The sequence below is a fragment of the Mastacembelus armatus genome, chromosome 22 (assembly GCF_900324485.2).
Source record: "Mastacembelus armatus chromosome 22, fMasArm1.2, whole genome shotgun sequence".
Classification (NCBI taxonomy): domain Eukaryota; kingdom Metazoa; phylum Chordata; class Actinopteri; order Synbranchiformes; family Mastacembelidae; genus Mastacembelus; species Mastacembelus armatus.
Genome location: NC_046654.1, coordinates 16,579,759 through 16,604,782, shown reverse-complemented (window position 1 = coordinate 16,604,782; position 25,024 = coordinate 16,579,759). Strand labels below are relative to the sequence as shown.

General features: G+C 39.8%; 1 protein-coding gene across 1 annotated transcript in view; it reads right to left on the bottom strand.

The window, feature by feature from the left end:
• Positions 1 to 491: 491 nt before the first annotated feature.
• sobpa (sine oculis binding protein homolog (Drosophila) a) overlaps positions 492 to 25,024 on the bottom strand; it is a 37,382-nt gene continuing 12,849 nt past the window's right edge. The window contains exons 4-7 of the mRNA XM_026310789.1: positions 23,067 to 23,218; positions 13,459 to 13,554; positions 6,129 to 8,172; positions 492 to 4,619 (exon numbers count right to left, since the gene is read on the bottom strand). Of these exons, the coding sequence (XP_026166574.1) occupies positions 6,130 to 8,172; positions 13,459 to 13,554; positions 23,067 to 23,218 (2,291 nt within the window). The 3' untranslated portion in view covers positions 492 to 4,619; position 6,129. The remainder of the gene's footprint in view (positions 4,620 to 6,128; positions 8,173 to 13,458; positions 13,555 to 23,066; positions 23,219 to 25,024) is intronic.

Sequence of the window (25,024 nt, the reverse complement as noted above, 5' to 3'; positions counted from 1 at the left end):
AGAGTCTTCTTTACAAGCAAGCATCATTGTCTTAACTGTAGAGATTATACAAGCAAGAGTTAAGGCAACTTCTCTGTTGTTTTTGAAAAGTAACATGAAGTCATGTCACGGTTTATTTTGTCTGTGGACCACTCGTCTCTATTAGGCTTGGAGTCAGCTGTCATTGCATAATTTAGGCTGGAGGCCCCGCCTGTTGTCCATCTTTAAAAAAGGAATGCTGGAGATGTGTTGCGAGGTCTGCCCACCATCACTGACTGATTTAGTGGTCCAGGATTTCCACATAAGTTAGGCTTTCATATCCTCAGCATATGACACAAACGTGGACGGTATAGCATTTGTAACGCAGACACAACATCGTGCAAATTGGGATCGTACATAACATGATTGTTGATTTGTGTCTGTATGTGTGTGAAAATTTGTCAAGCAGGAGAAAAAAGTTACATAATACAATAGATTTTGGATAGTTCCTCATTAAATCCCAACCCCCCCCCCCAACCCTTTATTAAAATCAGTTTGAAATATCTGATAGAGAGAATGATCCACATAGAAAAGGTTGTAGCCAGTAGTTGTACTAAGATTGTAAACTTGACCTGATTCTGAAACCATGAAGAAAGGTCAGGTTACTAAAGAAATTTGCACTTGTACTCTAGGGAGCAAATTTAAAGCAAAAATGTCACATTTTGGAAACTATACTTATGAAGAACGGATACATGTAAAAAAACAAAGTAGCATCAATATTGTCATCCAGTCATCAAAGTGAATACACATATTTCTGTAACTAACATCTGACCACTGGCTTTGGATGTTGAATATATAAACCTAACATTTAACTCCAAAATGAAAAGCCAATCAATTCCAAATTGGGTTCATCCTCTGATTAACATCAGTGCGCTCAGTATATGTTTTGGCCATCAGTCTACATGGCCATCATTAGTCATTATCATGCAGCAGTCATTAACATTTATCATATATCATGTAACAACATTGTGCAAGGTCAGTCTTCTGTTTTTGAAAATGTTGAAAGGGCTGTCAGCTCAGAGCTGCACATGCCAAAGTTTTATCTTAGAGCATTAAAAAAACAGTTAACCAGAACACACAGATGAAACTGCTGAGTCTTCCACCTTTCTTTTTTTTAAATGCATGGTGTAGAGTAATGGACAGGCCCAAACAAATAAGAAACTGTAACCTGGGCTGCTTCAGAGAAAGGACAGATCAGTATCAGTGGTGCTGTTTGCTGCAGGTTTGTACAGTAGCTCCCAATGAGGATACTGAGGTCATGTCCTCTATGTTTATTTATTTCTTTATTTAGTTGTTTGTTTGTTTGTTTTGTGTGTGTAAGTCTTTGCAATTCAGGGGACTAATCATTCTCAAGCTACAGTCAGTATGTGTTTTATACATTTATAAAAAATAAGATTTACAGGAAAAATAACTGTTGACAGTTTATTAAATAAATAATGTTTGAATGATTTTCATAATTTAAAAAATGTTTTGGTTTCTGGTCAGAATGGTGAGGAGTGAGTTGGGTTCTATAGGGGGCTATGGCACTGTTTTTTTATTACTTTAATACAACTATGATAACCAAGTTTCTAGTTTACACCAACCCTGTTTTTGTGCTTTTAGTTGAGCCAACACGTGGTTGGACAAAGAAATCTCAATTTTCAAATGGGGTTCAGTTGCTGAATTCCAATTGTTGTTCTCATTTAAACTGTAATTTAAGAAATGTGGTGCATATAGATATCTGTGATTATGGGATGGAATGACTCTACTTATGGCAAAACAGAACTTCAAAAAAAGCTGAGGAAAACAACCTGCTTAAAAAGAACATTTTCACTGACTTTGCTTGGAGAAAAATAAAGTGGGGGCTAGGAAATGCCTAAAGTGACACCAAAGCTGGGCCTTGGCAAGTGGAAAGCTAAGCCTAAATGCCTGACTAAAAGGCAACAGATAGAGTTGCACGCTGCTTGTTCTGAGTCAACACCGTAATCTCAACTGGGATCTCTGCTTGCACCTGCCTCACACACACACAGACATACAGAACGTTACACTTACTATGTGCATTGTGTGTTTGTGTATGACATGCTTATGTGTGTTTGTTAGGTGTGAATATGTGTATGAGTAAATGTTTGGCCTCATTTAGACTAAGAATGAATCACACAGTATCTCATCATGACAATGGAAAAAAAAGAAAGACTGCAGGTAAAATGGTGAGATGACTCAGCAAATTAACGCATGACTGAAGATCCTTCATTATCTTTTAAATCCAGAACTTTATGTTCAGTGTGACATACCATAGGCCTTTCTGGACTGAACAAACCATATAAAGAGATAATACTGGATAATACTGCTTTTGACACCCACTTGTGTTCTCCTCTATCGTCCTATCTTTTTTAAAATAAGTGCTTGTTATTTTGGCAACTATAAATTATCTGGTCAAATCTTCAGTTTGGAATCCCATTTCCACTCAAAACTAGTTGACATGTTTTGTTTCAACACACCCGAGGCCTTTGGCATATGATAATACCTTGTCTTGCACCGGTACAATGTACCTCCTCCATAGGAGTGCAAACCAAACGCTGGCTGACAGTGTCACAGCTCACAGATTTAAGCTGCAGTGTAACTGGATCAGATCAAAGTGGATTGGTGACAGTTTTTGTTGCATATACTTAAACTGTCAAAAAAGCTGTACATAGAGCATGATATTGAGGCAATGATGACGCTGGCTTTAGATTTGGTTAACAAATGACAATTGGCAAAAAAATGGAGCAACTTGGCAGGATCAATGGACAAGGAATTGTCCACAGTGACAATGCAGAAAGAGTTTCCAAATTATTTTCCAAATAAATTTCACTTCAGTGTGTTTATTGTTGAAATGTTTCTGTAGTTTTACTTCAGCAGTTTTTCTCCAGGTCCCAGAAGAATTATTTATGAAAGAGCTGGCTTCCCTCTGCCCCCTCTAAATTCAGTGCAGTCAGTCTCAAACTAGCCCATGACAGGAACATCACGAGTAATGTATTATAGAAAAGATTAAGTACTAGCCTGCGGTAGCAAGTACTCATTGCAGGTTGGCAGAGTTTCCACATTGCCATGCCATCCCAGTTCTTATGGAGGTGCAGTAAACCTTGAAATATTCTCAAACAGTAGAGCCCTGTATTACCATTACTAGCAAGGCTTACTGCCTAAACACCCAGACGGTGTTCCCGAGGGTGTAAAAATGTTAATAGTGCCAATGATTATCATAAGACCTCTGTTTCATTCTTATGTAACAGCGTACACTCCCTTGGCAGATTATTAGGCACACCTATCTAAAAGTGCAATAAATCCTCTCTTTATGAAGGTAATCATTTTTTAGGTTTTGTTCAAATTGTTTCTGAGAGGTGTTGATTCAATTGAACGTTCATTCTCTTTGTGGTTATTTTGTGGATGTGATAATAGAAAAAACGACAAAATATGAAATTCACCAGGAGCACAGACTACATCTTCCAAAATGAAACTGTTTCAGTGAAAAATTAACAGTATCAGCTCTGGTGAGGATTTATTGCACGACTGTTGTACGAGTATCAGACTGCATTCGTGTTAGCTAGGTGTACCCAAAAAAATGCAAACTATCTAAACTATCTCAGTGGCGTTTACAAGCAAACTAATAGATCCCACAGGAAAATGGCAGATTGCATGGTTCCAGTCACACCCCATTACTTGCTGGTGAAGGTTCTTATTTTATATTCCAGTTTGCTGATTCAATAGGAATAATTCTCAACACAACTGCTGATTTCATGCCCAAGTATAGTTTTCTAGCCTCTGATTGAAACAGCTACTTAAATTGTCCTTTACTCATATTGCATTCAGTGTATTTATTCTTGTTATGCTTCTTTTTAGGTACCACCCATCAGAACTAACCACAACATGTCAGGTTGGCTAGTACATTTTTGCTGGTTATGGATGAACTGGAGCTAAGGAGATTGTACAGATTTCTGCTATGTCAGTGGCTCTACAATCTAACCTTAGTGAAATCAGTCTATATCTTAGTGACAAGTTCTGTGAGAAACAATTAGTGGAGAAGAGATTTCTTACCTGAGGTGCAGCATCAGGTTGAAGCATTACAAAGAGGTGTAGAAATCTCCTTTACGCTCTTTCACTAATTTTCCCACAGTGGCTTTACCAGACGCGATAGTAACACACAGTACAGTGTACTATGCTTTGGGAGGGAGGATAAGTTATAAGGGGCAGTGTGGCTAAGAATCTTTAAATAAGACAAGCAGTGGGGTAAAACCCGCCTGTTTCAGGGACATACTGTCGGCCTACTGTCTTCAGTTCAAAGGTGAAACCGTCCTGTTGACCACCACATCAAGTCTGTAGAAATTCAGTCCATTAGAGTTTCTGTCACACAGACAAAAGGTGTCCTGTCCGCTATGGTATGATACACATCAGCAGGCTTGGTTGGACTCTCATCAGTCGTTGAAGGCGATTTGTGGTGCTGGTTGACTGGATGACGGGTGAAGACAGTGTGTGTATGTGCATGCGCGTGCACATGTGCGGTGGTGCAGTTGGGAGGGGTGGGATTTGGAGGAGGGGGGTGGACAAGTGAGTGTCGTTGATGGCACTGCGGTCCTCAAAGCATCCATCTGTGAAAAAGAGTGGGAGGAGAATCCAACTGAGTCAGTGGGCAAGTAACCACCACCCCCTTCTCCCCGAAGGCTGTTTTGGGTAAAGTCAATATATGAATTCAAGACTGCAGCCCCATCTTTATATTTTAGGTAAGGGGTGAAATAAAGGGTGTTCGGCTCAGAGCCGCAGCAAGAACCCCATTCAGTCAGTTTTGAAGATTAGATAGAAGAAAAGGTTGATTTCAGTAGTGCCTCCTAATTTTGGATGTATTTTTTTTGGTAGAAGCAATAAGTATCACCTTTAGAACACTTTTGGGCAAATAAAGAGTGAAATATTCAGTCTGCTTCTCTGGTGGCATACATTTTACATAATGTTCGAGATATTTTATAATAAAGACAGTGTGGTATTGCAGACAAGTTAGAATGGTAAGATACAGGCTTTTGCATGCCCCTGTATCAGTAATCAAATAGTGCACATCTGAAGGTTACACATATTTTCACTTCTGAGATTTATTTCTGCTGCTGGTATGCTTTTAGCAATACTAATGGTGCGTGTGGCTTAATTTCCATCTTTTGTCATTATTAATTACTTTAATTCAGAGCACACACCTCATGTTACCACACCTTGAATTGGTCTTCAGTTACTCTGGAATAACATTTTATTTAATTAGCAATTCAGAAAGTGCATCATTAAATTTGGTATTAATGTGTTGAATAAATGCTTTGACATGACTTCTTATTTCCATTCAGAACCACACAGTTATTCTTCCAAAGTAAAGCAACAAGTATTATATGTGATTTTCAGATAATTAAAGTATTGGCTAAACAACAAAACAAACTGCATATACATAGTTATAGGTTATTTATTTTAAACCTCATTTTGAGTCTTATTTTAATATGTTTATTTGTGCTCTCTAAGAAAATCTCAGAAATCATCAGCATCACCTTTACATATTAACACCCCCTTTTTTAGGTGTGCTATTTCGTTTAATCTTTTTAAAAAGTAAGTTTTCTATTATGTGCCGTCTCAGTTCCTAACCCCTTTAAAGGCTTTTTAGAGTCTGTTTTGCTAGTGCCCATCCAGGTGACCTTCAATCACCTGCACACCTATCACAGTGAAAATCAGTCATTTGATGGATGCTTCTTTGACCTCTACCAAACTACACTCCACTGTGTTTAGCCTTGAATCAAGCATCACATTGTGAACTTTTGATGACGTGATTAGCCTTATTGTGCTTTTTTAAAGGACCATGATACACTAGACAAAACACGAAAAAACACTGTTGCCAGAATTAATAAGACCAAGTGTGAATAATAAACAAATTTTTGGAAGCAAAGGGGGTTATCTTAAGTAGTTCAAAAACACGCACAGGGGAGTGAGAGACATTTGAAACATCATAACCGACTGATTATTTGATGGCTACCCTACTGTGAATTATAAAATGTCACTGAATAAATCTGTGTGGCTTGATACTTAAATACACCATGAAACTGTTTGTGGAGCACACTGCAATGAGGTGAACCCACCTTATTTGTTTTGATTGCGGATTCGCAGACATCTCCTCTTCAGTGGTGGCTCCAGCTCAGGGCTCCCGGCTGCGGATAAAGGGGCACTGATGGAGCAGGACAGGATGGCTGTCTTGTCAGTGCCGGGCTTTGGCACAGGCTGGATCACCACGCAGCCTCCGGTAGACAGCAGCGGCAGGGCATAGGCATGCTCACCCTCGTCCAAGTTGGAGTCAGGGTCTGGCTTACCCTCTGTTGGGTTCACCATCTCGTGTTGTACTGAGCCCCGCTTCCCCAGTTCCCAATCTCCAACTGAGCAGTTGTTCTCTTTCAGTGCCTCCCGCTCAAGCTCCCCATTACCTGGTTGTTCCTCTGTCTCTCCTTCTCCTGGGACCCTGTCTCCTCTTCGGTCAGGGCAAGACTCAAAAGGAGTTAGAAGCGAATGCCATCCCGTACCATTCACTATGACATTACACGGGGTGGCAGGGTTTGTCTGGACCTGGGACAGGGGCTGGGGGTGGTTCTGTGCTGTGCTAGGTAATGGTGTTGGAGTAAGGTTAGAAAAACAGGGGTTTAGCTGGTTTACTGGAGCATCAGCGTTGCAAGAAGGACTGCTATTGCTCGAGGGTGGGCCTGATGATTCCAGTGTGTTTGGGTATGTGGCACCTTCTGGCTCTGTAGCACTAAGAAGGCCCTGTGTGAGGGCTCCTACCCCCCCTTCACGACTGCACTTTCTTTCCCTCCCTTGCCCAGCAGCTGGTGGAGACCTTGATTCAGCCTCTGCCTCCATTTTGACCTGGACACCAGGTAGCATTCTCTGAATTACCTGCTGTTGGCATGACTTCTGGCCCACAGTTAGATCAATCACACCATCCATTTGTCTAGGGCTGCTGGTTAGACACAGGTTTTCCAAATTGTCCTCTGCCTTCACAGTCAAGTCTACCAAAGCTGTCCTGCCTCTCTCTGAGCGTACAGATAAGAGACACTCTGCACCAGTTGGATCTACTTTCTCCTCCCCTCTTTCACCTCCAGAGGAACCTGGAGAGTGGGGCCCAGAAGCTGAGGCCTCTGAGGGCTCTAGAGCACTGCGAACAGAGCTACTGCTCTCCCTGGCTTTAGGGTTGAAGGGAATTGGGACTGGAATAGGAATTGGGACAGGGAGAGGTACAATGACAGGGTAAGGGACCAAGAGAGTTGGTGGAGGTACCAATGGGGCCAAGGATGGCATGCCAAAGTTCATGACTGGGGGAAGGGGGATGGGTCCATTGGGTATCATGTTGACAGGGGGAAAAGGTGGCAAGCCTGGCATTGGAAGACCAGGGTGAGGGGGCAATATACCAGGGTTGGGATTGGATGAAGGGTGGACATGGGGAGACAGCAGAGGCCTGTGCATGGGGCTTGACGCAGGACCAAGGGTCCTAGGGGGAGGTGGTGGACCTATACCAGGAATTATGGGGTTTGAAAGTGGGCTATTAGGCCCTACTGGGTGGGGAGAGGGGCGAAGAAAAGGTGGACGAATCTGCTGCATCATTTGATGCTCCATGAACAGAGGCAGGGGCATGGGTCCCCGAGGTGTCATTATCATGGGAGGGCTACCAGAGGGAACTCCGACTGGTGGGTGCAAAGCAGGAACAGGTGGAGGGGGGAGTGTGGGACTTTCGTGGGGTCTGGGTGTGGGTATCTTGGCTGAGGAGGAGGAGGATGGGGAGCAGACAGCAGCAGTGTCTGAGGGTGAGGGGGCAGAAGAAGTAGAAGGGGCCAAAGCAGAGGTGGTAGAGGGCCCCCCTGGTGATGGAGCTTTACGACGAAGGTCTGTTAATGGCGTTCCCCAGGATTCAGGAGTGAGCAGCTGCACCCCTCCACTGCACTCCGGCTTACCCTCCCCACCAGCCCCATGTCCTGGGTTACACAGTGCTCCAGGCAGCGCAGCCTGGGTCTCTTTGTAGAAAATGTCCATCTTATATTGGTTCAAGCATTTGGCACTGCAGAACTGCAGCCTCCGCTCACCAGCACCAAAGTCCAGATACTCCTTAGTGTGGCGAATATGTTTACACCAGTCACACACCTGCAACCAAAAACACACACTGTATCAGAACCTGTCACCCTGCATTGGAAAGATTTGTTCTTGATGAAATACAACAGTCTCCTTTGAAACGCCTTGATGAAGCAGAAGCCCATAAAATCTGGAGAAACACATTGAGAAAAGATTAATTTTAAGGGAATTGGTGCTGTTTCTAAATACTATTCCATATCCGTCAAGTAAAAACACTGTAATGTGTATAAATGTATATGCCTGTACGTAGTCAATTTATGTAGTGTATGTGTATGAGTTTGTATGAGCATTCAGCTGCTAAGTGATATTGAGGTGACTTTGTCCTTAGCTTTTCTGTCTCCTGTCCTAACAAAAAATGCCCATTTACACCTTCAGCTGGCAATCAGTCTCTAAGTGTCATTTAAGCACAGATACCCCTGAGACCAAACCTCAAGCAAAAGCACAAAAAAAATACAAAAATATCGTTTCCCTCAAATGTCCTTCCACACTTCTTAATGAAGCGTGTACCATCTTGTAGACAGACATTATAGTTAAGTTAGTCTGAATGACAGAAAGATACAGTATAATTTATCCTAAAGAAAAGATCAATACTGACTTACACAGAAAACCGTAGCTGCAAGTTTCAGCTTTCAAGCACTTCAGAGCACTGAGAAAGCATTTTGTCTGCTGTAATGATCTACTTTATCTTTTCAGCAGCGTCAGGTAATTGAGGCAATAGTTTAGTGTTAAAACGAGTAGCTAAGCAACTAACCAAGTTGTTTGTAATTATTTTATTCTGATGGATAACTGGCTGAACATACATAATTTAAGTATCTTGTTGCCAAATGCGATGCTCATTGTTACTATAAATGACTTTTTGTTTTTTCAAAACAAAAACACAAATAGCAAACAACACAATAAAGAAGGCAAGGTTTTGGTGTCAATCAAAATTTAAAAAAGCATTACAAAACACAAGTACTTCTGTCACAACCTTTTTAAAAATGCATCTATGCCTGCTCCTCTAAGACACCATATGTTCCTTTCAAAGCACAAAAAGGTAAATGCCATTTATGCATATTGTGTTGGAAAATAACACTAATGCATATTATCATATAGGAACAAAGTCTATTTTGTCATGTTATATTTAAAAAACTTCCTTTTAAATTTCATTTAAAACTTAGAGCTGCTTTGTTCATTCATTGTACAATGCTATTCTGTACTCTGGGTCTGAGAAGCGCATTACATGGTAAGATGCTAGTATGATTATTAACAACATATTTACATACACACCTGTAAATTCATTGCTATATTACATAAACATGATATAGTATAGTGCAATGCTTTATACATGAGATGCATAAAACTTTGCTGTTCACATCTGTTATTCATATTTCCAGTCATATAACAATAAACTGCCATTGTTCTTGTTTGGGTTTTTTGGTGGTTTGAGACAGCAAGCATACTAATGAGATTTTGTAGTTTTTGAAATTGATCCAAATCAATTATTGTTTTGGTGTATTACTGAAGCTAGGAGAACTACAGGATCACTATCAAAATCAAGTGCCAAGAGTCACACAGGGATTTGTAAAGTGTGGTCAGAGCCACTCATTTCACTTATAAAGAGATAATAAAAAAAGAATCAGTTTCATATTCAATTTCTCTTCATATGTTCTACTTTAAGTCACAATCATTTCTGTATGCAGAGAGCAAACCAGAGCTGGATCCAAATGTGATGAGGCTCAAATGAAAAGTTATTGTTCTTACTCCCTGCGGTTACAAAGATCCCAAAACATCCTGCTGCACTGTTTCATCATCATTATACACCTTTTCAGCACAAAAACTGCAAATTTTTCTTTGGGAAGAAAATGAATGTGACCCTGGTAGAGTAGATAGCAGTGGGCGAGCCCTGAACACGGCGTTACTCGTCAGGCCACACACAGCTCACTCTGTCAGCTCTGGGAGGAGTGGCAGGTCCTCGCTGGAGATAATTAAGGCATTAATCAGTTGTCAGATCCCTCAACGACATCCATCTATCACACAGACCCTTAAGCCCCCCTGCTGAATGTTAATAAGTTGAGGGATGCAACCGGAAGGTGGATAAACTCCTTTTGCACACTGCATAGCAACATTGGTTTATTTGGCAGGCTCCTGTCTGGCAGCAGCTAAAAGACAGTGAACTCACATGGGCTGTTTGGGCAGATGCACTGTAGCACTGGCCCGGATTTCAAAAGAATACATAGCATGCTGTCCTGCAGCTGCTACATGTGTAAAACATCAGGTCTTTTGAATGGATTATTCGTTTTACATCAGACTGTCCTGCACAACGTGGATTTACTCAAGCAGAAGCATCTTTGAAACAAAAACAAAAGTGTCAAAAGACAGACGTCTGAATCCGTAACAAGTTCAGTCATTATGCAGTGCCACTCAGGAAGGATATCTGGCACAAATGCAATTCAGGAGGAATTTGTGAAACTAACAAAGGGATCAAGTGCATGACAAACAGCTGGAGAACATCAGAAACTGCAGCACAAACAGACCAGAGCCTGGACTACATAGCAACCGCTCAGCTTAAACACTACGCTGACGGGGCTCAGATGTCAGGCCCTTGAATTCGACACGTTTTAACTGCCCATTTAGTCCCGGCTAATTCAATGAGCCTTGCCTGAGTAAAAGTCAAAAAGGTGCTCTCGCAAGTTGAGTTTGATAATGGTAGGCCCAGGATATTTTAAATAATAAATGTACTGAAATTTTCCTCGACTCAGGAAGACAGATGGAGAGCACTTAACGACTTTCACTGTGCATAACGCTAATGGAGTTGTGCTTTCTCTCTTTCTCGTTCGCTCCCCACTCCTGCACACAGATGTTTGCAGTTGAATGTAATTATGGTCATTTATTTCCATCGTGACCAACGAGCCAGCACCGGTGATGTGCTTTAACCATTTGCATGACAACAATTATCATGCTTCCAAACAATTGCCATCAACTCAGCAGTTTTTTTCTCACTTCACCCTCTGGCCCTGTGGAGAAGCCAGTGACGTTTAAAAATTCCAAGAACGAGCAGAAGATACTTTAACTGTGTAATTAGTTTAGGTTAACAAGTCAAGCAAGATGATTCTTGAAATGATGATCAGAGGCCATTCTCTGGGGTTAAGGGTTTGGGTGAGCGTTATTTAATCGTGGTAGTCACAAAGAAGAACAAGGTTGCACATGACACACAGGTTGTGGATCAACAGGTTGCAGCGGAAGATGTGAAAGTCTGAGGCAGAGAAAAGATTGCAGAGAATGTGGTGAATTTAGATAATGAAGAGGAAGAAGAAGAGGGGGTTGCACAGGGTTAAGAGGCTGGAAAGTTTAAGATGGTGCAGATTGTAAGGTTTCATAAGAGGTTGCAGTGCCTGAAGTGGTTCTAGATGTAGGATGAAGAGGTTTCTAAGAATGAAAAGGTTTAAGAGAGAAAAGAGCATAAAGGGACAGGCCTGGAGAGGTTGATATGTGATTCTTTTGACACTTCTCAGATTTCTGGCATAATCACATAGTGCAGAACACAAGTATTAAGCCCATGAACATGAACCAGTTGCTTGGTTTTCGGTTAGGTTGTCTCACACTATTAACAATCTGCAATAAAATATACATTCTTATCCACTTGAGCCCATCTGGGATGTTAGGAAAAAGCAAATATAAACACTGTGCTTGTTATACTGTGGATTCCATCCAGTACCTAGGTTATGTAGCAAAAGACTGCCATCCTAAAGCACCTGGTCTGCTGGAAAAAGAAAACAGAGTAAAGCTTCCAATGAAGTTTAAAGTTTGGTTTAATAGACCATCTGCAACATGTGGACTTATTACTGTGCCGGACTATCTGTCTACAGTTGCCTCATTTATTGAAATATCAATTGTGATGGTTATAATTACCTGGCTGACAAAGGGGCAAATGCATCTGGTTCCTTTCCAGTGTTTTACATCTGCTGCGCTGCACACTACACTATACGTTCTTCTTCATTAAAACATGAATGGAGCATGAAAAGTTTAAACTGTAGATAAAAGTCACGAGGATCAAAAGGACAGGCTGCTCTTATTACAGTCAAGCCTCACCATCAGTAACTATATACTGTATGTGACATATAAAGGCCAACTACACTGTATTTCATATTTCACACACATTGAGGAAAATAAACAGCTCTAAGATGTGAGTGTGACGTGACTGGTGTAGATTTGCTTTTGGGACGTCTTAACTTTATGAAAAGTTGTAGCTTCATATTTAGCTTGCAGATGCACAAGGATGAAATGGCCCCAGCTCTCCTTCTCTTCAAGAAGGTAAATAAGTAAAGATCCCATAATTCATAATTCTGGCCATTTGCGATGAAACAGTACTCACAGAAGCAGCTGCTGAGATCTGGAAACACAGCAGTGTTATTAAAAGGAAGTCTAGTGAAGCAACATGTTGGCAGTCAGTGCACCACTAACGTCAATACTCACTGCTAATGTGATCTCACAACTACAGCAAGTGGATCAGGTCAAAGGTCTACAGTGTTTGTCTGGAACATGTGACTGATGGTTAAAACATACTGTTTTGGGATCATATGTTTATGATGGTTTATTATGGTTTGTAGTTGTTTTGGGATGGGTCCATGTACGGGGTACTTGTCTCATCTGATTTCTTACCTGTAATGATGCTACACTCTAAGATCTCAGCAATTCATTGCGTTTTATGTCATTGCTTGACCTAAAATGTCAAGTAATGACATAAAACGGCTCAAGGTGTCATAAATACTTATGAGCTGCGTATACTGTTTTATGGTTTGTATTTCATTATGTTTTCGTTGTAATGAAAGTACAACTAAAATGCCGTCTTTGAATAATCTATGCAAAAATGTCAAAGACAAATAAATAAATCCATACAATTGGACGCTTCAACCCAAATGTGTTATCAGTGCAATTACATTAGACTCTCTTTAATCCTGGCAGAGATTTGTCTCATCATTCCCCATACAAGTTACAAGTTACTGTGAATGCGATGCATAGTGAAAATGAGCAAAGCAAATGATTATGCATGAAAAGAAGTTATGGAAAGCTTCAACTTAAATGTATGCATACTTTAAGTAAAACATGAGTGCTGCCTGTGTAGCGATATTTAATCTGACTGTGATGTTTGACGTCTTACTTTTACAATAAAGCCCAACAATGAACCAGTCCAGTGACATGTCAGGAAGAAATGACTAGAAAATTATACACTTCAAACAAAGAACAACATCAAAACATATTTGTGTAGTAGCCATCAAGCTTAAACTCTATCTGGTGTTAAATGGTTATGGTCCTTACAAGCACATCGCTGTTTGTCTTGAAGACAAGCCTGGGCGTGTCCTGAGTAAAGCTGTGCTGGGGTAATTTCCCACCGAGGCCATCGTCGTCTCTCGCCTGGGGGGAGAAATAATGGCTTCTTTTTAAGGAATGGACAAAATAAACAGGTGAACAGAAGCAATAAGAAAAATCAGAAATGGAAAACAACACTGAGAAAGAAGAACAAAAATGGTGACTTTAAAATGGGTGAACAGTCACTGGTTTGTGGACAAACAAATCAACTGGGTTCTCTGAAATTAAACAGTGTGGGTGAGTGTGTTCGCATGCCTGTGCATGGTTGGGCAATCTGTGGACATTGTTCAGACATTTAAAGTGCACACACTTTACTACCACAGCAGTGTGTTTATTCAAACACCATTTATTCAAGATGAAGGGAAAATTAAAGACATTTAGAGTAGAAAAATAATAATTTAGTAGTGAAAGATCTCTGTTCATACAGATTTTTGCAGTAGTATTGTCATAGTGAAGTGTAGTGTACAAAGCACTCGATGGGAGGTTCGATATCCTACTTTAAAACCTATTCAACTTATTTTTGCTGATGATATTGCTCAGGTTGCAGCTGTTATTGTGTGATTTCCCCAAACTCCATTTACTTTCAGTTACTAATAAAGTTAACTAATGCTACGCTCACATCACAGACCTTAATGTTCAGTTCAGTTTCTTCCTTTTTTTTTCATTTGAGCAAAGCAACAAGAGGTTAGCATAATGTGTTACTCACCCACTTATAATTCCACTGGTTAAAGTAAACAAGTTTACATGTATTTGTAAACCCCAACATGGTAAAGTAAACCTCAGCACAAAGAAATTAATTGTTATTTGGTTTTGTTGAATACTTTCTGATTGGACACACTGACCACATTTTGAGAACTAATATTTCTAAGATCACAGCTCTATGTGTGGTGACTTTTATGAAAAGACATTGCTCATGGCCATCTCAAACACAGCAGAACCTTTTAGATGAGCTGCTGTGTAGCCATTAGGCAGAACAGCACACTGCTGATTCACACTGCGTGGTTGAGTTTTCAGTATATAACACATAGAGCTGGTTGGGTTGGGGACGACTTAGCTGTAAAATACTGTTGTTTAACATTGCCTAATGCTATTTGACAGTTTTGGAGGAAATCGGGAGAATTTCTGTGCTTATTGATCCTGGCCAAACATGCATTCTTGTAGAAATAACAATTACATTATGTAAACTGAGATAATGTGATTAATTTCTTCAAAGAGTAGCTATTCTATTCCCTGTGCTGTATTTTCACAATACAAAACTCCTTTAAACATTTATAGGAACTGGAAAAGGAGCCTCCCTCTCCTGCACTCAGTGAGTCATTCATTATGTGCAGTGTGAAAGCTGAGGCAGTCGGTGCTGGTGCGCCAGGTGTGGGCAATTTTCTTACAAAGAAGTTACTGGAGAAGCTTCGCCTGGCACCAAGCCAAATTGCTCCATTGTGTTTCATTAAATGAAATGCACTTTTATATAATATAGACCTTGGTGTGATATAATTAGTTCAGATTTTACAGCCAGGGGGCACTGAGCCACAGTTATCATAAATGGAGATTTAACGTCAATTATACATGTTCATCAAGCCGTTTGAGGTGCTCAAACTGACGTTTCATACTGAGCCTAAGCCACTGACAGGTGAACCACTGGCCAAAGCAGCTCGCTTTCATATCATGTTCCCATTAAATTGCTCACTGCAACCTTTGATTTGTCATGGGTAATTTGGCCTCCAGCTCTGTTCATCTCTCAGCAATACCAAAGGGCAATTCTGGCTTATATTTTACATTTTTTATCCAAAGACTGATTGAGTTTGCCTCTACTTCCATCTGCTTCTCTCACCTCCAGGTAAGGTTTCCCATTCCAAGCATGACATAAATCAAATATCGCCATCTTGTGAAGTGTACTGTTATTTGTACCAGAAAGAGATACAGTGTAACAATCAGACAGAAAACTCTGTTCAACAGTGACATTTTACAATGTAGCTTTGTCACAAAAACAAAATCAGGGATTATGGGGTCATGGTTACTAAGAAGCTGTCAGTGCACTAAATGAACAGTAAGTGTATGCCGACCCATTTCAGCTGTTTTCCTTCCCTCTCACACACACAGACACACACATATGCACCCTGCCTCCTCAGTATGAGCACGGGCACACTTAAAGACAGGTAAACACGCATGTACATACACAAGCAGGCCTTTAAGGACACACACACACACTTGCTCTCTGGCACTCACACACACCAAGATACACCATTATGCTATTATTCTATCTCCAGTTTGTGCTTTGACCCTCTGGCCCACTGCCAGTTCATTTGCATATTGTACTAATGAGGTGTTGGCACTGTGAATGAGGCGTGAGGCACACACAGTGAGCCACACACAGATAAAGGACATGTGATTAAAAGATAGATAGATAGATAGATAGATAGATAGATAGATAGATAGATAGATAGATAGATAGATAGATAGATAGATAGATAGATAGATAGATAGATAGATAGATAGATAGATAGATAGATAGATAGATAGATAGATAGATAGATAGATAGATAGATAGATAGCCTTTTAGAATAAAATTCTTCTTGCTTTCTAGTCTATACTATCAGGTCATAACATCTAATATGGCAGAAGGGCTGTAAGAAAGATTTCAAAACATGTGTTGTAATAAAAATCAACCGCAGTTTCAATGCCAGGTTTGTTGTTCAGTTTAAAGGTGTTTTTTTTTTTTTTTTGCTTATTGCAGCTCCTTCATGCCAGCAAACTGCAGCTGCCACCCAGCTGAAGTTCTTCTTATAAGAATGACAGAGCAGGACATTGGCCGCCTAGCTCCCCTCTGGCGACTCAGCCGTCCTGAGGGGACGTCACACCAGCTGCCACTGAGCTAGCTTCCATCTGGGCATGTATACACGTCCAGGTGTGTGTGCTCATCACCTGCCAAAAGAGCCGCATTTCCCAAAGAACGATGCTGATAGGCAGCCTTTCCAAATCCAAAGACAAACACAGCCGAGCGCAGCGGAGCTCATACCAAATCCTGCAATGAAGGTGCAGTCCTGGCACTATGCACAGAACAGGTGAGAAAACACACTTTTCTTCTACTTTTCATGTTTTGGGAGGCTATCCTAACACTGGTTCAATTCTGGTTCTACTGCATCAGGGAGATTTTCACACATATGCACAAGAATATTTTAGGGTAAATAAAGTCCTGACCTTCCTGTGTTACCTTTTTTCAAGGGCTATCTGATTAGGCTAGTAGTTCTTTAGGGCAATAATTCCCAACATTTTTGCTTAAAAGGCAATTTCCAACTGTTACCCCTCATTACAAGGTCTATGTTTTATGTATATTTTATATTGTGATTTTTGAGGAGTTGTGTAGCAGAGGTTTGTGTTTTTTATTTCCTACCTAATTAATAATCATGGATGTTGTGGTCTTGAGTCTCGGTTAAGATCCAAGGCTTCAGGGTACCATAGTCATTTAAAGTATTTAAAGTATAAATCTTATATAAACTATTTAATCCAACTGCTGCAGACCAATTTCTTTGTGCAAAATGGCTTTTCTAAAAGGTGTACCAAATACAGTTCTCACGATAAGTCATTCTGGAACAACAGCTTCTTTGCATATTGACAACTATGAACTGCGAATCAGTTTTTCTCACAATGTAACAAGGTCGCAAAGAGCATTTCCTTGCTTAAGGTTGTCCTCACAACACCACTGAACTCTGCATGAATCAACAATTAAGCACATTCATTACTGCACTTTTTGCATGAGTCGAATGTATCATACCTACAAGTTTAAGTAATGAGACCAAGGTATATAAGTTCATGTGCTATTCTCACAATCTCAATGCCTAGTTAGTCGGCGTTACTTTTGTCTTTATTTGAACTGAATGGCTGGCAGCTATGAGATAATCACCTTCCTCTCTGTGCCCTGAAGCTGTGACAGGCAGGCCTTAAGGCTTCCTAACCAGCAGTGAGCCTGAGCTGCAATATGCAGACACATTACACACCTCATCACATACACAAAATTTCCACAAGCAGCTACAGTCATACACATTCAAGGCAAGGTTACATACATACGCACTCAGACACCCACGACTCTCTTATTCATTGTGCGTGTGTGCCCTCTTTGGCAGGCGACGGAGATGCAAAGTAAATTGCGAAGTGTTCAAGGGAGCAGGGAGGCAACCACGGAGCTGTGTGTAAGGGAGCAGACATGTGTATGTGACTGAGGTGATGTGACATTTCTGGGCTGACATGAAGCGGCACTCTGCCCCCTCGCGCCTGGAGGGAGCTCCCGGGGAAAAGCACTGATGGAGGTCTAGGGTCTCCAGGGGGGCATTTCATGGTGTGAACAAAAAGCCCAGTGCTGCTGCTGTGAAACACAAGTGGAGTCTTCTTGCTACCTGCTTAACATTTTTCGGATGTTGTAGAAACAGAAGACATGATTATATGCATATTGTTGTTTGAATCTGTACAATGTAAATACAAAGTATGTGATCCTTAATTTCAATTTACAAACAAATACCATAAATACCCCTATAGATGGCACAAGAAGAAGCAATATCAGGATCCTAGATGTAAAGTAATAAGGCCCAATTAAAAATGCAGAGTTTCCAGACTTTTGTTATCATGGTAACAATAATAAATACCAGGGGCCAGGTACAAGAAAAACTAGGTTGGGTTTAGGGAAAGATCATGGTTTAGGTTGAGTGGTTTTTAACAGGAAACAGCTGTCAAACAGCTATTTGACCGTTTTCTTTTTGTTATCCCACTGATACACCCAGACCTATGGTACTGTGCAAAAGTTTTGCCCAATAAAAATATACAATGGAAGCTTAAAATATAAATGACATAAATAGCTTTTCATGTATCAGTTAACTTCATACAAAGTAAAGTAAAGGGAACAACCTAAATCTAATCAGTATTTGCAGCACTCTCCTTTATCCTTAAACCAGCAGCAGTTCTCTCTGGTTTGACCTGCACACAGCTTCTCCTGGTACTTTGCAGCAACCTTGGAGAAGCTGCTGCAGTTCTTCTGTAGATTCAGACTGTCCTAGTGTTTCTGTCTCTTCATTTGATCCCAGACTGACTCCACACTGCCCAGATCAGGGCTCTGTGGGGGTCAGACCATCTGTTGCAGGACTCCTGGTACTGAAAATTGTTCTTCATGAACTCTAGTGAGTTTTTCATGGGCTTGTTGTCCTGCACAATGAACCTGGGATCAAGCAGACACTTGGTGTTGTGTGATAAGAATCTAAAGCTTCTGCACAGTACTGTGCTCTGTGGCTCTTAATATGATGCCACCACTCTCACCAAGCTTTCTTTCTACAGCCACTTGTGCTCACCTTTCAGGGTAGGGCAACATTGATAATATTGCACCTTCAGGTCTACTGCAGTTTGCCCCTTCTAAATTGGGAGTGATGACAACTGACAACAGTCATTTCATCGAGTGATAACGTTGCAGCAGGTAACCAATGCGCAGAGTAAAGCATATTTGTTCTACTATTGCAACAGCAACAAGCAACATTTCATCACAGTTGTCACAGTAATGTATTCATTGCATGCACAATTTAAAATCCAACCCTAACCGATAGGTAAACGGTTTGTGTACTGTGGGAAAGATAAAATTGACTGACTCAATAAGAATCCACTAACCTGCACCTTTCCGCTGCCATGCCTCACATTTACACAGGGTAATTCATCACTGCTAATTGCCTAACTTAATCTTGGCACTGTGTCCAATGAGAAAGCATGTATAACAGCGTATGTGTGGGTGTAAGATAGAGGGAGAAACCGTACTGCTGCAAAACAAAAAAACAAAACAACAAAAAAATAGCAGGACTTACCTAGAGCTAAACCTAAAACTCCACCCTCAAAGTGAATTCTCTATCTTTAATCCCACAAACTACCCAAGACTGGAGCTGCTGTATATGTAAATTCTCAGTGAACTTTCCCTCCAGTTGGCTCTTTTCCATTCACACTTGCTTTTGCCGTGCACATCACACAAACCAACAGAGCACACACACGGGGAGGTAAGTTGCAGTGCATTACTAAACAAGAAAGAGCTGAGCTGTGTCTCTGAATCAATAGTGGACAGTCAAAAAGAGAATGAAAGTGCACAGGCAGAGTCGGGTGACAGACAGAATAATTGAGTAATGCAAGTGGCAAGGAAACAGTACCATCCATACAAACTAATCCAGCAGCTTAAGGCATACAGTAAACAGGCGCATAAGTGATCAGCCCAAGATCAACTATCAATCATCTTTCGCCACACACAAATACACACTACAGTTATGCCGAGATCTGAGAAAGTAGCAGCCATAGTCACCCTAGGAGGGGATTGGGTTTCATGGATGAGGCAGCTGAAAATATTTCATGCAACATAATGCCAGAGCTGTTGCCTCCCCCCTCCTCCCCCATGTCTCCTCTCCTCTAACCAAAGCACACGCAGACATGAGATACCTTTTTTCAGCCATGACAATATTTTTTTCTTCTGTCAGGAAAAAAAAAAAAAAGAAAGCCTGCAGGCCATGCTGTTGTGGCCAACCTTGTGGGTGCATGAGAAAAGAAACATGTGGGTATCGCTTACACAAATGGCCTGCATGAATGTGCTAAAGCCAGACAAAATATAGAATCTGAGCCGCTGTGGCAGAGTGAGCCATTCCTGTGTTTGTGATGTCTGAACATGTGCATTCTGCCGATAGATGAGGGAAACAGCCAACATGACTAACAGGCTAACGGGAGTGCATGTATATAGAAGACTATTTCCATAAAGTGTGTATGATGTGCTGAACTCATGTACATCCTTTAGATTTTATGCCCCTTTCGTGCAATTTTTTTAACATGACTGCAAGAGTGAGAAATAGAAACTAGTTCTGATATTGAATCACAGTGAAATGAAAGAGTGCTGATGGTAGAAATCCAACATACTATTCACTATGCGATCATATCAAATATCCTGTGTTCAGTCCATGTTGGACCAACTTTTTAGTTTCTAGCTCAAAACCACTGAAGTCTGTATTTGAAACTCAGATTAACATTAGAATTCACATTACATCATAATTTACTTAAAATATATATAAATATATATATATATATATATATATATATAGAGAGAGAGAGAGAGAGAGAGAGAGAGAGAGAGAGAGAGAGATACTTTTTTTAACTGGTACAAAAGGGCTTCCATACGAAATCATTGGGTCTTAGGATTCCTGATTCCTTATTTGTTAATAGGAATAATTTCAAAATATTCCCTTTAATGATGATGAATAAGTATTTTTAATAGTGAAGGACACATGCCAATGTGACCACATGAAATGTGTTTCTTAAGCAAAAGATATAAGGCCATGTTTTTTTGGTTTTTTTTTTTTTTTGGTTTTTACAGCGGCTAACGTGAAGTGGAGCACTTAATTAAATTGCATCAAGTGAGTTCTTAAATATAGTGGTTTTTAAGAGGCAGACTGATTATTCCATGAATCAATCATATTTAATTAAACAGTTAATGCTTAATTAATAATTTGATGCATTATACCAGTAGTTTGCATTTGGTGTTAGCACCATAAGGCTGAAGAATCAAATTTCACTTTGAAATTCTGGTTTCTCTATAGCTATAAGCTATATGTCACTGCAGTGAAAGAACATGCTTTGACGTTTCTGTCAGAGGTCTGGGATGGATTCCTGGGGAGAGTACAGAGAATTGGAAATTGGAAAGAGTGCTTCTCCAGTTTTGTACTTTTTCATGCACTTCTCACCACACTGTGTACTTTATATGTCATTAAAATATATTCAAGCTCCAACTAGACTTTAAACAGATGTTAAACCTGAACTACACAAACTACAAATGTACTTCACAGAATGTCCCGGAACCTCTTTATTCTCTGTATACGGGAAATACAAAAATCTTTTTAATGACTTACTGTCTTTATTCAAATTTTATATATGGAGTTTGTATTTGTCTTTGTTTATAGAAAAGCCCCACAGATTCTTTGTTTTTTATGTCAGCTTTATAGTTGAGGTCCTGTTTACAGCCTCCCTGATTGATGTCTGATTGATATGACGCTACCTTGTCAGGTTTGTTGCATGTCAAATGGCAGAGACCTCTGTGTGCTATTTTCTGACCTTCTCTGAAGCTCAGAGATCAAAATAAAACCAGTTCAAACACTGTATTTTGATCTGATGTGAAGCTCTACAGTTCTTCCAAGTGTGACTGGCTCTCCCATGAGGTTATAACATGTCTGACTCCTCATCATCTGTCATCATTTCATCGTTCAGTACAGTAAAAACTACACACTGAAGATAAAAGTAAATGAGCTAAAATGTTAAGGCAGAAAATGAAAAACATATACTATGGGCAACAGTACAGTAGACACACGTTCAGCTTGCTTCTCATGCTTTGGGGAAAAGTGTCAGAAAACAATAGAAACTGGATATTTCTAACTGAACTGGACAGACAGATAGTCTAAGTGCAGCCCTCTCTGGTTGCTGCTCCAGTGCAGTGCCTGAAAAGTGATTATGTTTGGATGAATAACTGACTTCAGGACAGACAAGCAGGAGAGTAAAACACATCATACTCACAGCGTAATTCCTTATATATCCCAGCTTTGGTACAAAAGAGAAAGGAGAATGTTTAACTACAGTCATCAGGGTGAAATTATAGTCATAATAATAACTATGATTTTTGCTTGAATGTATTGTGCTTTTTTGTTTTTTGTTCAAAACAAAGTAAAAAGGAGGGTTTAATTTTAGATTTTTAAACAACCTTTTTAGCTTAAATTGCATTTTATTTTCTTGAGTCGGAATTTAGGGAGATAATTGCTGAATCTGCAGCAAATATAGCTCCTTCTCACAGTAGAAAGACAATTAAAACTTCATTTAGTTCTATCAGAAGCTGGATATACTGCATGTTGATATACAGTAGAGGTTGCCACATAATGTACAGTAAGCTTTTCTGGCAGCCATACTGTGATCTCTCTGTTCTTGGCAATAAAACAAGTACAGCAATTGCATTTTTGAAGTTTTAACAGAATGTACGTTAACATTAACATTAATTGGCTTCCTTTTCTTTCCGAAATGACCAGCGATGACCACTCATTTATAGTTTTTTGTGAGAAGAGCAGTACTATCAAATTTACTGTTTGGAAATCATGTAACCCTGTTAGACCTCTGACTTTTTTTACTTTTGTTAACATAAGTGCAATATTTTATAAAACAAGTACGGCTAATGTTTGGCCTGCACGAACAGGTTACAGTAACTGAAGATGTTTCAACTAAAATTAAAAAATGAGTTTGACATTAAATAGCGTAGTCAAAAGAAAAAATGTTGGGCTGTCCAGATGGCATTACTGTACATTTACTGTTTAAGATCCTATATCATATATATGTATATTATATGTATATTGTATATCTATAACTTATTATATGTATACTATAACTTACGATTTATATGTATATACCCATCTTAAACTCTCTAAAGATCAAGATGATTTGCAGAGATTTGTCACATGGTATAGTTGCAAAGTCCCTAAGAGGTGACATATCACAGGGTCCAGCTGACCATAAGAAAATATTTTTACCTTGTTTCTCTTAAAATAGGCTCTGCGGCAGGCGGCGAAGCACTTCTCACTGCAGAAGCTCTTCAGCTCACTCCCCATGCTCAGAGAATACCGTTTGACTCCAACCTTCTGGCACCAGGCGCACATGATCTGCACATTGGACGCATCTTCATCTAGACATAAACAACCAGTGGTGAATTAGGATGGAGCATAATTTCAGTGTAACTTAGTGGAGACAAATAAGCCCAACTTCCTATTTAATCTCTTTTTAAACCACGTTTATATGGCACAGTCAAGGGTAATGTGAAATATTTTTAATAGAATCTAATTATACAAGTTGGTTTTTTTAGGTAAAAACAGAATACAGAATATTTTATTTGCTTCACTATAGTTTCACATAATGGATAACAACAACAGCTGACTGGAACAGTTTTTTAAGACCCATAATGTCCTCTATAATATATCTATGCTATAAAATATATAACTATCCTATACTGACTGTGTTGTGATCAAGGTGATTGATACACAGTGCAAAATATTCATAAGCAAGGATAATTTAACATCAGTTATATCTCCCTGGCGGAGAACATCAACAGGCATGCAATGCACGATGCATTAAACACCAGAACCAAAAGACATTAACTCCACTGATTCGGCCCAGCTGTTGAGCTGGTTAAATCCTGTGAGTCAAGCCACAAAACCACAGTAGGATTTATAATGAAGCCCTGTCATGGGTAAATGCAGCAGAACCGGATGAGCCTGGGACATGGGAAGATGCCTATTTGTAGCTGTGCTCAGTGTGTATTAGAAAGGCTGAAGGGGACAAGAGGAGGCTTTTGATGATGCTGGAGATGACACAGGAGGCTCCGTAGGCGTGGTCTCCCTTCAGACGTGCATTGGGCATGTATACACTGCAGGGTAACACAGAATTTAAAATAATTCTCATAAATGTCAGAGGAGTGAGGTTTGTTTCGTAGAGCAATACATCTGAGTAAGAACCCCGTTGAATAACATAAAGCTATTTGTAAGTCTACTTTTCCTTGGCAGACAAGTTTGATGTGACAACTCTGATGTTAACGGACCTGACGTGAAGGAAACCCCACCCATCCATCCACTCCACTAAAACCTATGTGAGACCACAGTTTAATTTAGTTTTTAGTTCTTGCTTTTTTACTCCCAGATTATTCATGATGATGGCACTTTGAGTGCAGAGGGGAAAAGGGATGAAAAAAATATATATATGTTGGAGAAAAACCATAAATAAATAAATAACCTACACATACATTTTCCCAGTAGCCCACAAGAACATACAAATATTCACATTAACCAAACTGGATACACATTATAATGAATTTCACATAATGTAGACATTATGTTATAGCAGTTTTGCAAATGTTATGGCTATAGGATATTTATGTTACCCTGAATTATATGATTATAATGAATATAAACAGTTACTATTTTAACTGGTCAAACACAGAAAGAGAAAAGAATAAGTGTGAGATCAATAATTATTCATTTTCTTCCAGATAAACGTATTAAATGTAAGAAGTTAAATACAGAAATGTTATAAAACAAGAATCTCAAAATCAGTGAAAACAATAAATAATATTGCCAATAACAGTTGTTTTTGCTAGTGGTAGCATATTTGAATGTGAACAGGGGTTTTTGAAATCTCTTATCAATAAGTGGACTCCATCGATTTGATTTTTATTCTATTTTTCATTTAATACGTGTGTGGGTTTATTTATCATTTGTCACAGCTCGTTTGTCAGAATTCACGACCTGTGTGGGAAGGAGAGCTGAACTCAACACATCTTCCTTTGACTAAAAGTTATTTTATCTACAAAAAATAAATCAGTTTTTTGAGAACAACAAAATGTCATCCCCTCAACGTTACAATGATGGCTTTAAGTCTACGTCCTTTTTTAACCTTTGATTCATTTAGGGTATGTAGCTGCAGTGCTGCTGTGTGGTAA